The sequence below is a fragment of the Maniola jurtina genome, chromosome 1 (genome assembly GCF_905333055.1).
Source record: "Maniola jurtina chromosome 1, ilManJurt1.1, whole genome shotgun sequence".
Classification (NCBI taxonomy): Eukaryota; Metazoa; Arthropoda; class Insecta; order Lepidoptera; family Nymphalidae; genus Maniola; species Maniola jurtina.
The window spans coordinates 10,492,368-10,511,781 of NC_060029.1; the positions used below are offsets into that span (position 1 = coordinate 10,492,368).

Consider the following 19,414-nt stretch of genomic DNA (forward strand, 5'->3'; position numbering starts at 1 on the left):
TGTCAAATATCATGTCAAAAGTACGATTTTAGTCCCTAGGAACCGAGTAGGGTGAATCAAGGGTGAATCCGTGAACCCAGTGAGCTCTACTTTTGACAATATATCAGTTGCCCATAGAGTTAAAATAAGATGCAACATAGATGCAACTTCGAAATTAGGTTCACTACGACAAGGCTCTTTTAGCACTTGAATGACATTGACAGGGGGGCGTAGTTGTAGAACAAAGGCTGTCAGCAATTAAAATCTCCTCAATTTTGGGGAATATATTGAAAATCGAGTGAGCTTATCTAATTTCAACTGAATGAGAAATTGAGAAAGCCGTCCCTGTTCCCACATAAGGAAAAAATAATAAAACCATTGATGGGCCATGGACTTGCGACCTATCATGTTTACCTGCTCTAATTAGTAATACTATACTTACTTTGTGCTAAATATAGCTATAAGATGCAGACACATTTATGCTGTATCTATTTCAGGATAAATCTTGATATTAAGTATATGGAACGGCTTGAATATTTAAAAAAATGAGAATTTCAGATTTTGTACTTAGCAACACCACGTGCAAGGGGACAGCAAGATGACACCGTTAGTTCCGATTTTGGCCACGCGCTGCCAAAAAGATCCTTGTCGTACTGTAGTCATATTTTTATCGTTAGGCCCTATAAGGATTTGCTAGGAGAAAGAAAAGTGATTGTAGGTAGGTACATAACTATGTCGTTTAATAATTTTAATACACCTTTAAAAAATATGAACCTTATAGTTATACTGTTTGTCAATATGGTAAAAATTTCAAAAACATTTAGGAGATATCAGTTATCCATAACACGTTAGGTAGTATTATCTTTAATGAACTAACAAACTAGAGATAACAGTGCTTAGGTAGGTACTGCCCTTATTTAGTGTTTCCAATACAGAAGTTAATTAGTAGTTACGCTAGCAAAAAGTTATTATACCTACTATCTAAACATAATCCAATACAATACCTACCCTAAACCTACTTGTAGTTTTAATGGTTTAGTATTTCCAAACCCGCAATGCATAGCGTACAAAACTCGGGGTTAACGCCCCGCCTAAGAAACGGATTTGACCCCGCGGCACTTATCTACGCAACGTGCGTTGCGATATTTTGTTTGCAACAGATGGGTAGGTACCTATAAGATATTTTTTTCGATATTTTTTTTGATGTAGATTAATATCAGTTGTCATCAGTACTATCACTTGTCTTCGTTTTTGCTAGCGTTCTACTTACATACGTATAAACCTACTACACAGTAGAAGGTAACTAGGTATGTGTACCTAGTTACCTTCTACTGTGTAGTAAAAAAAAATTATTGGTCGCATAATATGTGTCAAAAAAAATTGTTAATATGTTGTGTCAAAAAAAATTATTGGTTGCATAATATGTGTATTATGCAACCAATATTTTTTTTTGATATTGGACACATGCTACTTTTATAGTGTAGGTAAGGTATTTACCTACTTAATAAATTAATGTTGCTTGAATATAATAATCTTGCAGTGCATATTGGTGTTAGAAGTTTGCAAATAGTTACCAAAAATATCATTCTTTTAATAATTCTAAATAGGTGTATCGACTGTTCTATCTAATCTAACTGTTAATCTATATTAAGACATGTAGGTAGTTAACTAGTACATTAATCGCAATTGTATAAAAAGTCAAAATAATAAAATTATTAGGTACTTTTATAAAAGATCTCTTTTTCATATTGAGTAACTCTTTATGTGATCCCGTATAAAAACCAAGTAACAATAAACGTACTTATAAATAAATACTACACATAACTTCCGTGATAAAATATTGTGCAAAGCAGTAAGCACGTGGTACTAAAAATTTCAAGTACCTGCTCTTAAATAATAATTCTACATACATATTAACAATATTAATTATCAATGATTCTTTTCCTCAATATTTAAGTGCAATAAAAAATAATTTTTCCTAGGGCGTTTCACAACCGCCAGCGAATAAAGACGTTATGACAGTTTGTGTACTTTGTGTAGGTATTGACATTTTGACAGTAACATGTATAGCTAACCTGGAACAGCTTTACACCGAACACCAAGGTACTGGAATTGGTCCAAAAAGAGAGAACTCATGTCCACCATCATGCGAAGGAAGCCGCTTTCTTTGGGCATTTACAGAGAGGAGGACAATTCTCATTCCCTCAGAGGTCAAGGTCGCCAAAGACGCAAATGGTTGGACGATATAAGGGGGTGGCAGGGCTTAGTTACCCGAAGTTGAAAGAGGCGGCTTTAAATAGAGAAGCTTTTCGGATGACAATCGCCAAACTTCGTTTCGAAGGCACGCGATGATGATGATGATGATTTTGACAGACTCCCAGTCTGTTAAAATGTCAAATTTATCTGTTATACGTAAAAATAATCTAGCGGTTATGAAACAGTCCCTTTGTGAAACTGAAATACATTACAACTACAATCTATGTGACGTCACAGTCAGAAATCATCATGGCGGCTGCAAGCTTCGTGTTTCAAATAGAACAGATAGAAAAAGTGAAATTTTTAATATTAATCATATAATTTAATTAACATTTTTTGATTGCTTATTGCTAATAATATCTTGTTTATACCATTAAAATTTTTTTTTCGCTTGGTGTAAAATACCCTATTCAAGAAAGTTCTCTTGTAATAAATATTTATACTACCTCTTAAACATTTAAAATGCGTTTATTTACCAAATTATCACAGACAAATAATTTATCAGCCATATATATTTGAAAACAACAACAGACATAATTAAATTATTGTCCCATTCAGGGTGAGTGCAGAAGTAGGTAGGTAGGTACTATATCTATGATATATTATGTAGGTACCTACTTACCTTGCCTATTAGTTTTTTAGATAACTAAGGAAATATCAAATCCATATTGAGTATCATGCTTTTTTTTCAAATTATAACAGACATTATGGTCATACTAATCAACAGGAGTTGTTTTGACATCACAATTTAAATTATTATTAAACTAAGACAATGGGCAAAATACAAGGCCCTTGGCCATTAGAAGTTAGAACAGCTACTTCAGAAATATGATTTTTAAATTCTATATGTTCTACATGAAGAACAATAATATAATTAATCATCATTCAGTATGCTGTTAGACCAAAAGCTAAACCATATTTATGAAAAAAATGTTACAATGTACTCCAAAATATGACTTGGCAAATATAATTATTCTTATTAGTACATAATTGAAATAAAATAAAAACCGGTCAAGTACGAGTCGAGTTTGCACACGTAGGGTTCCGCACCATCATCGTGTAAGACATATAATAATTTGGACGACCTCACTGGCACAGTGGTAAGCGCTGTAGTCTTAGTGGGAGGTCCCGGGTTCGATCGGGATCACGGCAGGCGTTTAGAATTTTATAATTTCTAAATTTCTAGCCTGGTCTGATGGGAGACTGGCCGTGGCTAGTTACCAACTTACTGGCAAGGCCGTGCCGCCTAGCGATTTCGCGTTCCGGTACGATGCCGTGTAGAACTAAAGGAGTTCATGGGTTTAATAATGACGGACAGTGCCATCTTGATGTGATTTAGTGAACTAATTATTTCGGGAATACACAAGATAATTATTTTTTTGCGGTGGAACCACAAATTTACGGTTTTTGGATATTTTCCTTAACTTGTGCTATAAGACATTGCTACTTGCCAAATTTCATGATACTAGGCCAATGGGAGGTTTCCTATAGGTTTCTTGACAGACACGACAGACAAACAAAGAAGTGATCCTATTCCTAATCTATGATAATATTATATGATTATGATAATGTCGCTTTTTTCCTTTTACAGGAAATACACACACAGAATCCTAAAAACCCTACTCATTAAGAACTAAGTCAGAATACCCAACTCGCAACCTACACCCGGCACCTGACTTGCACACAATACTGGTACTTATGTGTCTGAGTGTATGAACTATGTACCTATTATCTTTTGATGTTTACAACTTCAATAAGTAAGATAGAGAATTATGTTCATATCAACTTTTGTTCATAATTATAATAATCTATCAATATAAACTAGTTTCTGAAGTGTCTGCAATGAGGATCATTTGCCCATTGTTCTTACAAGAAATACATAATTTATTCGTATATATTTAACAAAAGAATATTGAAACATTGTTGCTAATTCTGAAGTCAACATATTTATTCTAATTTTTAAGTTATCTTCAAATAAAATGATTCAGTGCAGAACAACTTATCTTTTGATAATTTACATGTGATATCACATTTTCAACACTCCCCACTTCCATTGTTTCCATTACTCAAAATAATAAATAGACAACTTCTCACTAATTATAATATATAATCATATAATCATAAATGCATTAAAGAATTTAATAGAGCCCTTTGATTTGAAAATCCTGGGAGAAATTTGATGTTCCAAGACAAAAAGCAGCCTATTGTTTGCCCCAGGGATGTTAGAGAACTCCATACCAAATTTTGTCAAAATTGATCAAACAGATAGTGACAAAGTAGCAGACAGATAAATTCACTTTTAAATTTTAGTTTGAAAGTATGGATTTGATAAAATTATAATTACAAATACAGTTGCTTTATACTCAGCAAATCTGCAATTCAAGGTGATATCTTTGACCTCTGCATAATCACTTTTACGTGACAACAAGAACAAACCTTTATAACAAGTGTTGTGATGACTATGTGATGTTATAAAAATAACATTGACTTTCTTAATTATTGTTGTACAAAAATAGTATTAAGACTTATGTAGTATTAAGAATGTACCTACTTACTATGGATGAATCTAATCTTCAATAATTATGACTTATGACATAGCAAAACTGTGACCTCAAAATGACCTTAGATACGACTGTACTGCATAAAATGGAATGTTAGCCAGTAGTCTTTAAGGTAATAATATTTTGCAATTTTATACACTTAAATCAACTTTTAAATATGAAAAGCTAATGTAAAATTTGAGCAAAAAATACCTTCACCACAAAAAACAAGTTGAATTTATCTTTAATGAAGTGTAGGCTTCTGCCATTTATAGGATCCTGAATATTTAAAGTCATATTCAGCCAACTTTGCATCTGCCTCGAGAGGACCACGGGACCCATACATATATGGAACAGGTTTAATATGTTGCTCCTCTAACTGTTTTAAGACTGGAGTAAATATGCGCCAGGCTTCCTTTAGCTCATCATTTCTCACAAAATGCATCTGAGTTCCTGTAAAGACATCAAGAATTAATCTCTCGTAGGCATCTGGCACATCAGCTTCTCTATACCTCATGCTATATGTGAGATCCAGCTCGGTTTCCATCAAATCAAACTTCATGCCAGGTGATTTGCTCATTAGTTTCAAATACAATGCTTCCCCAGGTTGAACTCGTATAACCAATTCATTTCTTTTTGTATGACCCTGAAAAATATCTCCAGGTACATCTTTATATTGAATTCTTACTTCTGCCTTCCTCTCATTTAGAGCTTTACCGCAGCGTAATATGAATGGGACACCTTGCCATCTTGAGTTATCAATATAAATGCCAGCTACAGCATATGTAGGAGTAACTGAATCCTTAGGCACAGTAGGGTCATCCAGGTACCCTAATTTTTCCTCTCCTTGCCCATTTCGATTGCCAACATACTGTCCAACTAGTAAATCTTTGAGCTCTATAGGTTTGATATGCCTAAGCACTTTCACTTTTTCGTCTCTTATATCATCTGGATTCAAAGTTACAGGCTTTTCCATAGCAACGAGAGAAAGAATTTGCAAAAGATGGTTTTGCATGACATCACGTATTATTCCAAAACTATCGAAATAACCACCCCTTCCTTCTGTACCAAATGGCTCTTTAAAGGATATTAAAACAGATGCAATATTTTCCCTATTCCAGGACGGACTAAATATTTGATTTGCAAACCTAATTGTCAAAAGATTTTGTACCATTTCTTTACCAAGATAGTGGTCAATTCTATATATTTGCTCTTCTTTGAATAAGCTAGCCAAATGGTTACTCAACTTTTCAGAAGTTTCATCGTCTCTACCAAAAGGCTTTTCTATAATAACACGAGTATACCCTTTGATAGATATGCAAGCATTTTTAATATTCACAGTGACATCCTCAAATACTGTAGGTGGTACAGCTAAATAAAATATTCTGTTTGCACGAGGGCCTTTCTCGTACTTACTGATATGTTGATTAAGAAGTTCAAAATCAATTCTTGTATCATATGAACCAGCAACATAATCATTTGCCGCCCAAAACTCATCAAATTTGCTTTCTTCACCAGGTCGTACTTTCATATACTTCATCGATTTTTGTTTAACCACTTCCATAGTTTGCTTTGTCCTTGCGTATCCAATAAATTTTGTGTTTTGCGGTAAAACATTATCCCGATACAAATACCAAATAGTAGGATAGATCTTTTTTTTAGCGAGATCTCCTGATGCTCCTAGCAGTACAAAAGTATGGGGATATAGGAAATCGGCTTTATTTTCCATTTTTTAAATTACGAACTGAAACAATTTGAAATAGTAAATAGCCAAGATGACTTACACTAATAAAAATTTATATAAATAATAGGAAATCAAATATTCACTTAAAAGCTGTAGTTCAGTGCTGACTGATGAAATCTGAATTCTGAACTCTGAAAACGTAGATTTCCAATCACAGATTACTATTTTTTTTTCTCTATCGTCTGGCTTTACAAAGATTAGCCAATGTCAAGTTTGTAGTCATTTGTAACAAGTTAGTTAAACTATACAAGTATGAACCCCGTCTGAGCCAGCGCTCGCCGACATACGCACGGCACCCCCCTAAAGTGCTTTCCAGTCAGTTTTAACTTTTAACAAAAAAAACACTCCAAAAAGGCAGAGCACGCCCGCCAACTAACACCAACACAGACGAAGTCCCAGATTACTATTATACTACAACAACGTGGTGATTATATACTCTTTGATACTATAGTGATTACATACTCTTTGATGTACTAGTCCACTCATACTCATATAGTAGATAATCTATGGTCCTCTCCATCCAATCTGATCTGTGCACGCGCCAAAAGACCCTTGTCCATCTCTATGTGACAACCTCAGACAAAGAATCAAGGGCGTTAAAGAGTGGTGACAAGTGACAACTGACATTTGGATGACGTGACGCTATCGTTTTCCAATGTTTTTGGTTTTGTCACTGTGTGGGTATATATAAGTACCAAGAACCTTCAATGGTTATTTTAATGTATAAATATCTAATCTATTCTCAATTTTATATTAGTTTTGCTTTATTATAGTTTTATTTGAAGTGTATTTTAAAGTAATTTTAAGGTTTAGTTATATACATTCGTGGACTATTTGCATTGTAGGTATATTTAGTTCAACGACCTTGTTACTGACAGGTTCATCGTTGTACTATATCTGAACTATTGTATGAAAGTGGTGTTAAAAAATAAAATAAATTAACAACGGCTAATGATGGAGCCCTCGAGAGAAGCAGGCGAGTACAAGTTTGGCTTTACAATTTTTAATTCCTTAATAACTTTTTACACTGTCATCATTGTACTTTTTGGTTACACTTCTGATATTATACTATCTCAAACTTAATATTTAGCACCTTTATTCGAAATAATATGTAATACTGTCACTGCATTCATAATGTTATATTTGTTATCTTTGTAGATAGTATGTAGAGTATACAACAGTAGCCTAACCTAACTAGTTAGTATACATTTTATTCCTTAGAGGTTTATAGGTTCCTAATATTTTGAAGTAAGCCAATGATAGCCTACACCCTGAAGGGAATCCAACCTATCTTCACTGTAAAACTAACCCAACTAGTATGTAGCAATTGATTTTCAGAAGAATAGATTTCTTTTGCATACTGTCTTTATTATGTGATGATATTGTTAAGTACTTAATTAATATTTAAGTATGTATAAACTGAGTTGAATTGAATTACTCCATCCAATTTATGCTATTCTTTTCTGCTCTGAGATCCAGGTTTTTCCAGCGATGTCCACGATCTCTCCTGACCATAGTTGCTTTAACATCCTTGTTTCCTGATGCCCTTAACTCCCCTGAGTTGTATAAAGTAGGTAATTGTATTGTTAAAAGTAGGTAACTTCACATACAACTAAATCTTTCCCCTGGATTATCTTTTATTCAAGGTTTTAGAGTTATAATTTTGTTTTGCTTTATTGGTTTTTTTAAGTCGAAAAATTTAAGTAAGTAGTTTCCCTACTTAGCTTAGTGTGTTTTATGTACGAACCTACTAAGCATTTACTTCATTTCAAGTAACCTCATATCAATATGTTTTCCTAGTTTTTGACCATACTTTTGTCTCCAATACATGCATAATTTATAGCCTATGTCACTTTTGGATAAAGAAGCTTTCTATATTTTGTAAAAAAATGATTAAAATCTATTCAATACTACAATTGGCAACTTTTACAAAAAAAAAAATGTAGTTTTATATTTATTATGTAACAATTGCAACTTAGAAAATTTCCTACAAAGAGATACTATTTTTAATCCCCGACCCAAAAAGAGGGGTGTTATAAGTTTGACGTGCGTATCTGTGTATCTGTCTGTGGCATCGTAGCTCCTAAAGTAATGAACCGATTTTAATTTAGTTTTTTTTGTTTGAAAGGTGGCTTAATCGAGAGTTTTCTTAGCTATAATCCAAGAAAATTGGTTCAGCCATTTGAAAGTTATCATCTCTTTTCTAGTTACTGTAACCATCACTTGTTGGGGGTGTTATAAATTTTTAATTTACACTTGTATGTACTGTTATGACATAATGTTTAAAAGCTCATCATTTTTAGGGTTCCGTACCTCAAAAGGAAAAACGGAACCCTTATAGGATCCCTTAGTTGTCTGTCTGTTTGTCCATCTGTCGTGTCTGTCAAGAAACCTATGGGGCGCTTCCCATTGACCTAGAATCATGAAATATGGCAGGTAGGTAGGTCTTATAGCACAAGTAAATGAAAAAATTCGAAAACCAAGAATTTGTGGTAATATCACATTAAACAATTATTTTAAATATGTTTTAATTTTCAGAATAAGTTAACTATACCAAGTGGGGTATCATATAAAAAGGCTTTACCTGTAAATTCTAAAACAGATTTTTATACACAACAGTTTTTGATATATCGTACAAAATGTCGGAAAACCCCGAGTATGGAACCTTCGGTGCGCGAGTCTGACTCGCAATTGGCCGGTTTTTTTTAACACCTATGCAATAAGATCCCACGCAGGAGTGCCATTTTTTGGAAATTCTAAATTCCAGCTTTCTGAACAAAATGGCAATGAAATGGAATCAACTCATTATCCTTTTAACTGTCGTCACAAGTTTCATTCAAGTCAAGTACTATTTTTATTTAATTATATTTTAAATACTACAGTAAAAAAAGTATAATAGAATAGAATATAATTAAATTTATTCGTTGAACCAACACACAGGTAATATAAACACTTACGCTTAAAATAAAAAATAAATAAAACTTAAAATATAAAATATAAAACTTAAAAAACTAACTTAACTTAAACAGTGTGTAACGAACATTTAACCAATTCATATTAATTAGGTAGCTTAATTTTGTTTTTACAAATAACTAGCAGCTACCCGCGATTTCGTCCGCATAAAATTTCTGGTTTCCTATGAGATTAGAAATTTTTCCGCTGGAAAAGGCCTCACTAGTCTCCCCAGAATACCACTATGACTGAACTTCATACAGCTTTTTTAGGTAGGTATCTACAACTTTCATACAATTTTTAAACCCTTAGGGAGCATTTTTTCAAACTCATTATTTGGCTCACACCTATGTCCTAAAAGGAACCTACCTCCCAAATTTCAAGTTTGTAGACTTTAAAGTTCCTGTGATTTTGTGATTATTCAGTCAGTGAGTGAGTGAGTCGTATTTCGCTTTTATATTATAAAAACTAGTGTTTTGCTCGGTGCGCGAGCTGCTAAAGCAGCTCGCGTGACGTGGCAATGTTATTTTTTTATTGAGATAGACAATCCACCCCGAAAACCCCATGAAACGACACCTTTATCAATTTTTTTCTAAAAAGTGCACGCCCGCCATCTTGGATTCCAAAATAAATGTCGTTATCAAAATCAGCGCCCTGGAAAACTCTGAAAACGACATCCATATCATTTTTTTTAAAAACGGGGTAGTTGAGGTTAATAAAGTAGGGTGCGTGGGTGCGCGGACCACTAAAGTGGTCCGCGAGCATGCAGAGTTTGTTCCACCGAGTAGACCTTCGGACCCTGATCATCTTTTGCCAAGAAACCACTCTTCCATCTTTTATAGCCTCCGAGATAGACACCAACAAAATTTGTACGGCGGCCATCTTGTTTTTCCAAAATTTTCTACTTTTTCTATAAATCGTTTAGTACATTCCTCAAAGATTGCGAGTTTCAACGAAATCGGTTGGAAAACAAAAGAGTTGCAAAAATCACGTCGGTCGCCATCTTGTTTTTCTGAAATTTCATAATTTTCCCCTACTCATATCGTGCATCCGAACATATCTCCCGTACATCAATGTATCGTTTTCCGTCTCTTTCTAGGAGAATGAGACATTCATAATCGCCATACAAAATGTATGGAAAAATAAATTCCGCCATTTTGAATTTTTTTTCTATTCATCGAGTAGCCCTTTAGATCCTGATTCTCTTTTGCCAAGAAACCACACTTCCATGTTTTATGCCCTCCGAGCTGGACACCGGCGAAATTTGTATGGCGGCCATCTTTTCTTCGCCATTTTGAATTTTTTTTCAGCTTTTTGGCAATTGGATGACGTCATGAATGACATTTGCTCGAGCACCCCCCACCTATCTTCAATACCTTAAGCGGGCCCTTCACCCGTTTCCGATATCCTCAATCATCAGCTCTCTCCATAATTTTGGCTTACTAAGTTTTTGTTCTCTATACGACACCATCAGTGAAAAAAAAATTTTTCATACAAAATTTTACAGGAGTTTCTTAGTTGAAATTCTCGAAAATCTCCCCAAAAGTGGCAACACCGGTTGCATATCTCCATACTGCCAGCCGAGATAAACAATCGATTCATACATATTGACTTTCCAAAATGTTGCCAACTGCCTCAAAAACGTGATCAAAAATTCGAAAAATTAAAAAAAATACAAAATGGCCGCCAACTCGTTTCACAGAAAGATTTTACACGGTTTCATAATTTTCCTATTAACTACAGGATATACCGCTCCCGATCACATTTCAATCTTTCCTCTCGCTCGCACCCACGCGAAAGGGGATACCGTGAAAAAGACCGTGTCGAAAATCACTTTTACTTTGATAAATTCCAGTGTTGCCAGTCTCCGGTGACAAAAATACCCAAATGTCATTTGTACGAGCAAAACACGTAATCGCTCATACTCGGATTTTGCTAAAAGTGCGTATTTCGATTTTTTACAATTTCCCGAAAATCTCGAAATTCCCCGAAAAATGGGGTAATTTTTTCCCACCGATCTATACCTCGAGTCTATACGTACAACCGCTTCATAGAAGCCGAATCGCTCCGATGTTGCCAACTTTCAGATATTTAACTTTTAAAATTGGGTTTTTTCGTACCTCTAACAAAACGGCCGCCACGACAGCCGCCATCTTGAATTTTTAAAAATCACTCCCGTTCTGTCAAAATACAGGATAATCGTGGGCGAACCACGAAAAAAACAGTTATCCTCGACTACCCCGTCTTGGATCTGTGGCGCCGCGGTTCGGGGTCGAAAAATCAAAAATTTTGAAACGCTACGACTCGGCCGCCATCTTGTTTTTCCAATTTTTTCCACATTTTCTATTAACCGTTTACTACTTTCTTTAAAGATTGTAAAATTCGATGAAATCGGTTGGAAAACAACGGAGCTGCAAAAATCACCTCGGCCGCCATCTTGTTTTTCTGAAATGTCATAATTTTTCCCCAGAGGGTTCCCGAAACCGAACACATCTCCCCTACATCATTATATCATTTTCCGTCTCTTTCTAGGAGAACAATTATGTCAATGAGTGAGTGAGTGAGTGAGTGGTAATCGAGCTATATATAGTATAACTAGTGATTCGCTCGGTGCGCGAGCTGCTAAAGCAGCTCGCGTGACGTGGTTATGTTAACTTTATTATATTTAACCAAATTTATTTATTAAAATACACAATTCACCGCAAAACCCACAAAACGACACCCTTATCAATTTTTTCTTAAAAACTGCATGTCCGCCATCTTGGATTTCAAAATAAATGTCGTTATCAAAATCAGCACCGTGGAAAACTCTGAAAACGACATCCATATCATTTTTTGTAAAAAACGGGGTAGTTGAGGTTAATAAAGTAGGGTGCGTGGGTGCGCGGACCACTAAAGTGGTCCGCGAGCATGCAGAGTTTGTTCCACCGAGTAGACCTTCGGACCCTGATCATCTTTTGCCAAGAAACCACTCTTCCATCTTTTATAGCCTCCGAGATATACACTGACGAAATTTGTACGGCGGCCATCTTGTTTTTCCAAAATTTTCAACTTTTTCTATTAATCATTTACTACTTTCTTCAAAGATTGCGAGTTTCAACGAAATCGGTTGGAAAACAAAAGAGTTGCAAAAATCACGTCGGTCGCCATCTTGTTTTTCTGAAATTTCATAATTTTCCCCTACTCATATCGTGCATCCGAACATATCTCCCGTACATCAATGTATCGTTTTCCGTCTCTTTCTAGGAGAATGAGACATTCATAATCGCCATACAAAATGTATGGAAAAATAAATTCCGCCATTTTGAATTTTTTTTCTATTCATCGAGTAGCCCTTTAGATCCTGATTCTCTTTTGCCAAGAAACCACACTTCCATGTTTTATGCCCTCCGAGCTGGACACCGGCGAAATTTGTATGGCGGCCATCTTTTCTTCGCCATTTTGAATTTTTTTTCAGCTTTTTGGCAATTGGATGACGTCATGAATGACATTTGCTCGAGCACCCCCCACCTATCTTCAATACCTTAAGCGGGCCCTTCACCCGTTTCCGATATCCTCAATCATCAGCTCTCTCCATAATTTTGGCTTACTAAGTTTTTGTTCTCTATACGACACCATCAGTGAAAAAAAAATTTTTCATACAAAATTTTACAGGAGTTTCTTAGTTGAAATTCTCGAAAATCTCCCCAAAAGTGGCAACACCGGTTGCATATCTCCATACTGCCAGCCGAGATAAACAATCGATTCATACATATTGACTTTCCAAAATGTTGCCAACTGCCTCAAAAACGTGATCAAAAATTCGAAAAATTAAAAAAAATACAAAATGGCCGCCAACTCGTTTCACAGAAAGATTTTACACGGTTTCATAATTTTCCTATTAACTACAGGATATACCGCTCCCGATCACATTTCAATCTTTCCTCTCGCTCGCACCCACGCGAAAGGGGATACCGTGAAAAAGACCGTGTCGAAAATCACTTTTACTTTGATAAATTCCAGTGTTGCCAGTCTCCGGTGACAAAAATACCCAAATGTCATTTGTACGAGCAAAACACGTAATCGCTCATACTCGGATTTTGCTAAAAGTGCGTATTTCGATTTTTTACAATTTCCCGAAAATCTCGAAATTTCCCGAAAAATGGGGTAATTTTTTCCCACCGATCTATACCTCGAGTCTATACGTACAACCGCTTCATAGAAGCCGAATCGCTCCGATGTTGCCAACTTTGAGATATTTAACTTTTAAAATTGCGTTTTTTCGTACCTCGAACAAAACGGCCGCCATGACAGCCGCCATCTTGAAATTTTTAAAACCACTCCCGTTTTGTCAAAATACAGGATAATCGTGGGCGAAACACGAAAAAATAGTTATCCTCGACTACCCCGTCTTGGATCTGTGGCGCCGCGGTTCGGGGTCGAAAAATCAAAATTTTGAAAACGCTACGGCTCGGCCGCCATCTTGTTTTTCCAATTTTTTCTACTTTTTTTATCAATCATTTACTACTTTCTTCAAAGATTGCAAAATTCAACGAAATCGGTTGGAAAACAACGGAGCTGCAAAAATCACATCGGCCGCCATCTTGTTTTTCCGAAAAGTCATAATTTTTCCCCAGAGGGTTCCCGAATCCAAACACATCTTCTCTACATCACTATATCATTTTCCTTCTCTTTCTAGGAGAACAATTATGTCAATGAGTCAGTCAGTCAGTGGTAATCGAGCTATATATAGTATAATAACTAGTGATTCGCTCGGTGCGCGAGCTGCTAAAGCAGCTCGCGTGACGTGGTTATGTTAACTTTATTATATTTAACCAAATTTATTTATTAAAATACACAATTCACCGCAAAACCCACAAAACGACACCCTTATCAATTTTTTCTTAAAAACTGCATGTCCGCCATCTTGGATTTCAAAATAAATGTCGTTATCAAAATCAGCACCGTGGAAAACTCTGAAAACGACATCCATATCATTTTTTGTAAAAAACGGGGTAGTTGAGGTTAATAAAGTAGGGTGCGTGGGTGCGCGGACCACTAAAGTGGTCCGCGAGCATGCAGAGTTTGTTCCACCGAGTAGACCTTCGGACCCTGATCATCTTTTGCCAAGAAACCACTCTTCCATCTTTTATAGCCTCCGAGATATACACTGACGAAATTTGTACGGCGGCCATCTTGTTTTTCCAAAATTTTCAACTTTTTCTATTAATCATTTACTACTTTCTTCAAAGATTGCGAGTTTCAACGAAATCGGTTGGAAAACAAAAGAGTTGCAAAAATCACGTCGGTCGCCATCTTGTTTTTCTGAAATTTCATAATTTTCCCCTACTCATATCGTGCATCCGAACATATCTCCCGTACATCAATGTATCGTTTTCCGTCTCTTTCTAGGAGAATGAGACATTCATAATCGCCATACAAAATGTATGGAAAAATAAATTCCGCCATTTTGAATTTTTTTTCTATTCATCGAGTAGCCCTTTAGATCCTGATTCTCTTTTGCCAAGAAACCACACTTCCATGTTTTATGCCCTCCGAGCTGGACACCGGCGAAATTTGTATGGCGGCCATCTTTTCTTCGCCATTTTGAATTTTTTTTCAGCTTTTTGGCAATTGGATGACGTCATGAATGACATTTGCTCGAGCACCCCCCACCTATCTTCAATACCTTAAGCGGGCCCTTCACCCGTTTCCGATATCCTCAATCATCAGCTCTCTCCATAATTTTGGCTTACTAAGTTTTTGTTCTCTATACGACACCATCAGTGAAAAAAAAATTTTTCATACAAAATTTTACAGGAGTTTCTTAGTTGAAATTCTCGAAAATCTCCCCAAAAGTGGCAACACCGGTTGCATATCTCCATACTGCCAGCCGAGATAAACAATCGATTCATACATATTGACTTTCCAAAATGTTGCCAACTGCCTCAAAAACGTGATCAAAAATTCGAAAAATTAAAAAAAATACAAAATGGCCGCCAACTCGTTTCACAGAAAGATTTTACACGGTTTCATAATTTTCCTATTAACTACAGGATATACCGCTCCCGATCACATTTCAATCTTTCCTCTCGCTCGCACCCACGCGAAAGGGGATACCGTGAAAAAGACCGTGTCGAAAATCACTTTTACTTTGATAAATTCCAGTGTTGCCAGTCTCCGGTGACAAAAATACCCAAATGTCATTTGTACGAGCAAAACACGTAATCGCTCATACTCGGATTTTGCTAAAAGTGCGTATTTCGATTTTTTACAATTTCCCGAAAATCTCGAAATTTCCCGAAAAATGGGGTAATTTTTTCCCACCGATCTATACCTCGAGTCTATACGTACAACCGCTTCATAGAAGCCGAATCGCTCCGATGTTGCCAACTTTGAGATATTTAACTTTTAAAATTGCGTTTTTTCGTACCTCGAACAAAACGGCCGCCATGACAGCCGCCATCTTGAAATTTTTAAAACCACTCCCGTTTTGTCAAAATACAGGATAATCGTGGGCGAAACACGAAAAAATAGTTATCCTCGACTACCCCGTCTTGGATCTGTGGCGCCGCGGTTCGGGGTCGAAAAATCAAAATTTTGAAAACGCTACGGCTCGGCCGCCATCTTGTTTTTCCAATTTTTTCTACTTTTTTTATCAATCATTTACTACTTTCTTCAAAGATTGCAAAATTCAACGAAATCGGTTGGAAAACAACGGAGCTGCAAAAATCACATCGGCCGCCATCTTGTTTTTCCGAAAAGTCATAATTTTTCCCCAGAGGGTTCCCGAATCCAAACACATCTTCTCTACATCACTATATCATTTTCCTTCTCTTTCTAGGAGAACAATTATGTCAATGAGTCAGTCAGTCAGTGGTAATCGAGCTATATATAGTATATAATAAAATAATAATAAGTAACTAGGTACATATATTATTGAAACATGATTGAAACAAGTCATGGAAATCAGAGATGACACCCTACAAAATACTAACCAAAATATTCTAGATGTTCTCAAAAGATGGCGCTTTTATTAATTTGACATGTCATTAGTAGATGGCGCTACCATAATTTTTAACCATCATTATCAGTAAAATTCATCATCGTCATGTCATTTTCAAGCCATCGCAGGCCTACTTGTTGTCAAATTACAGACACGACGGACGGACGGACGGACAGACGGACAGACAGACAGACAGACAGACAGACAGACAGACAGACAGACAGACAAACAGACAGACAGACAGACAGATAGACAGACAACAAAATGATCTTATAAGGGTACCGTTTTTCCTTTTGAGGTACGGAAACCTAAAAAACGGTTAAGTGTGATTTATGTCTCGCTCGTTTAGGTTTCCGTACATAATTACGAACATTGTATTTTGGGTATATGAAATATTTATTTTCCAAGCTCTAGCTCGGAAAATAAATCACACTAATATTATAAAGGCGAAAGTATGTGTGTGTGTGTGTGTATGTATGTTTGTTACTCCTTCACGCAAAAACTACTAGACGGATTTGGTTGAAATTTGGAATGGAGATAGATAATATCATGGATTAGCACATAGGCAATTTTTTATCCCGGAAAATCACAGAGTTCCCACGGGATTTCAAAAACCTAATTCCACGCGGGCGAAGTCGCGGGAATCGGCTAGTATTTCATATATTACATTGCGATAAATTGTGAAAGATAAACTCAAAAAATGTTTGTTTGTTTTGGTCATGGCTCACAAACTATTTTATAAATCGTTGTTTTCAATATTTGTGGATCAAATACAGTATAGCATGATAGTACAGTAAATGGTGTACAGTATAGCATGATAGTACAGTAAATGGTACATACAGGATTTCTTGATCAAATAGTTTATAGCATGATAGTACAGTAACAGGTTTAGTTTTAAGATAGCCCGCATCACAAGAATGGTCTAAAACTGACAACTTTGATGGCCCGCCATTTCTTTATTTTTTAAGTTAAAAAAATAAAATATTTTCGTACTCTACACAATATAAACAATGCCAACGATACCCCACATGCTACGGTAAGGAAAAAAAAATTCCGGCTCCTTTTTCATGTATGGGAGCCCCCCTGAAAAATAATTTGATTGAATTTCTAATTCAATATTTGGTTTTGGGTTTAGGTTCTACACCAAATATCAATAATTCAGGTGTATAACTCATTTTGTCTACGAGCTAGAGACTAGTAATACGCGGACAGATAGACAGCAGAGTGACATTAATTAGGGCTCCGTTTTTATCCTTTGGGTACGGAACCCTAATAATTGGTAGGTAAACACGTCATAGGGTAGCCACACGAGTAATAACTACACTTCTGCAAGTTTTGACTTGTACAAGTACTTACCACTTCCCTAGTCGCCACAAATTAATGGCTCAAGTACGCTGGGACGATACATACAACGATCTGTTATAATAATTTATACCGGCTTACCACGGAGCGTGATTTTGAGGACGGACGCGGACCAGTCCGCACTGATGCACTATGGGACCGTAGTAGCGCAGATACCTACGTCTTCGTTGTCGCACGTGACTTGAGCGCGGTGCATGGCTGTCTGTGATCGTCGGCCGTGCGTGATAATCTGCAGAATCTCGGACCGTGGGAAGCCAGTTTAACACCGGCTTCCCATAGTGCGTGATATTGCGGACGAACGCGGACCAACCCGCACTGACGCACCATAGGACCGAGCTGGTTGTTTTGCGAATTGCAACAGGCCGATAATGACATCAATTGATGGTGCTTTGGCAGTTAACTAAAAATTCTCTGCAAAACAAGTATAATATGCGACAGGTCGCGTAACTATTATATTTAATAAATTAAATATTTTTCTAAGAACTCGACAAACTGGATTCTATCTTTCCTATTGAGTATCATTATCAATAACTATAAAGAACCGGGTTATTGGGCCCAGAACGAAATCTGATCACCCCAATTCCACAGTCTTAACTTCTGCTCTACCCCTATAGTGTTTTTGTGCGAAGCAAGAAGCTCACAAGATCCTAAATTAAGCCTACAAGGCCGAGAGAAGCAAAGCGAGGAGGTGACGAGTGAAGCGAGCCGCTAACATCAGTAGCGAAATGATATCATCCGTAGTACCGAGTTAGCAAAATATGTGATATGATCAAATTGCAGTATGCTGTTTGAGGTAGCAGAGTAGCACGTGTGATGCGTCGCAGCCGCGACAGGCAGCGCGGGCGGATGGCAGGGTGAGGGGTGCGCAGTCGTGTGCAGTGGACCACTCGTCGTCGCACAAGGTCAAGGAGAATGATTAACAACGAAAATACAGCAAAACAAACGGTGGAGCGGGGAAAGGGGGGTCGCGGCGCGGCAGTCAGAGCAGCGGCGCCGCTGGCATCCGTCGCGTGTCCGGCGCCTTACGCGACGCATTCGAAAATCGATGTACGATCCGCAACCGGCATTGTTGGACACTAGTCATACATCGTAATTTTGATCCAGTCTTGATGACCTACGTCACGGCGACTCCATGCGCCCTCGCCACTTTTGTTGAAAATGCAATCTTGGCCTCAACTGCAGACTAGTTTCGTATATATCAATAACAAGAATTTAAAATTGTGTTTTTTTTTTGTAATAGACATGATTTTGGATCTTATAGTTGCCTATATTATATTCAAGGTAGACGTAGACAGTTGCGAATCTTAAAATCTAGTTGTGAGATATCATAGTCGAATATGCAGAAATATTTTATCGTCAAACAACTGGCATACAATCAGACAACAAAGTAAAATCGACAACAAAACGCTATCGAAATACCAGTATCACTAAGTTCGTCATCTACTAAATTGGATTTAGCGCGTCGGAAGAAAGTTTTAATACGTCGAATGTAGGGATAGGTATATTATCATGTAAAGATTTTATTGTAATGGGTCAAAACTCAAAATATATACTTTTGAACTATTCAATTATTATTTCCCTAATAGGTACACTCCA

The 19,414-nt window shown here is 36.5% G+C and overlaps 2 protein-coding genes and 1 long non-coding RNA gene across 8 annotated transcripts in view; 1 reads left to right on the plus strand and 2 right to left on the minus strand.

Annotated features, from left to right (window-relative positions):
* Positions 1-2,834: 2,834 nt before the first annotated feature.
* LOC123866770 (glucose-6-phosphate 1-dehydrogenase) lies at positions 2,835-6,718 on the minus strand. Of its 2 annotated transcripts, none has more exons than XR_006796250.1 (2): positions 4,787-6,653; positions 2,835-2,849 (listed from the first exon to the last, which is right to left on the minus strand). XR_006796250.1 is itself a non-coding variant. In XM_045908453.1 (2 exons), exon 2 carries the CDS (start codon positions 6,502-6,504, stop codon positions 5,020-5,022), a length of 1,485 nt encoding a protein of 494 aa, XP_045764409.1. In that variant the 5' UTR covers positions 6,505-6,519; positions 6,603-6,718; the 3' UTR covers positions 4,570-5,019. The 2 variants fall into 2 exon arrangements, 1 of the variants encoding a protein (XP_045764409.1); XM_045908453.1 differs by lacking the exon at positions 2,835-2,849 and having other exon boundaries at positions 4,570-6,519; positions 6,603-6,718.
* Positions 4,012-14,599, minus strand: LOC123866814. The gene is made up of 3 exons (XR_006796258.1): positions 14,589-14,599; positions 14,107-14,115; positions 4,012-4,275 (listed from the first exon to the last, which is right to left on the minus strand). It is a non-coding gene; the product is annotated as an uncharacterized LOC123866814 (long non-coding RNA).
* Positions 7,182-19,414, plus strand: part of LOC123866777 (protein ultraspiracle homolog) — a 43,930-nt gene continuing 31,697 nt past the window's right edge. The window contains exon 1 of one of the 5 annotated variants that reach the window (XM_045908504.1): positions 7,182-7,495. In XM_045908504.1, the coding sequence (XP_045764460.1) occupies positions 7,471-7,495 (25 nt within the window). In that variant the 5' untranslated portion in view covers positions 7,182-7,470. Of the gene's footprint in view, positions 7,496-18,603; positions 19,010-19,414 lie in introns of those variants that run through there. The other 4 variants (XM_045908471.1, XM_045908477.1, XM_045908488.1 and 1 more) reach the window with 4 other exon arrangements.

Coding starts and splice junctions, on each gene's coding strand:
- LOC123866770 (XM_045908453.1), bottom strand. CDS start 6,504: ATGGAAAATAAAGCCGATTTCCTATATCCCCATACTTTTGTACTGCTA.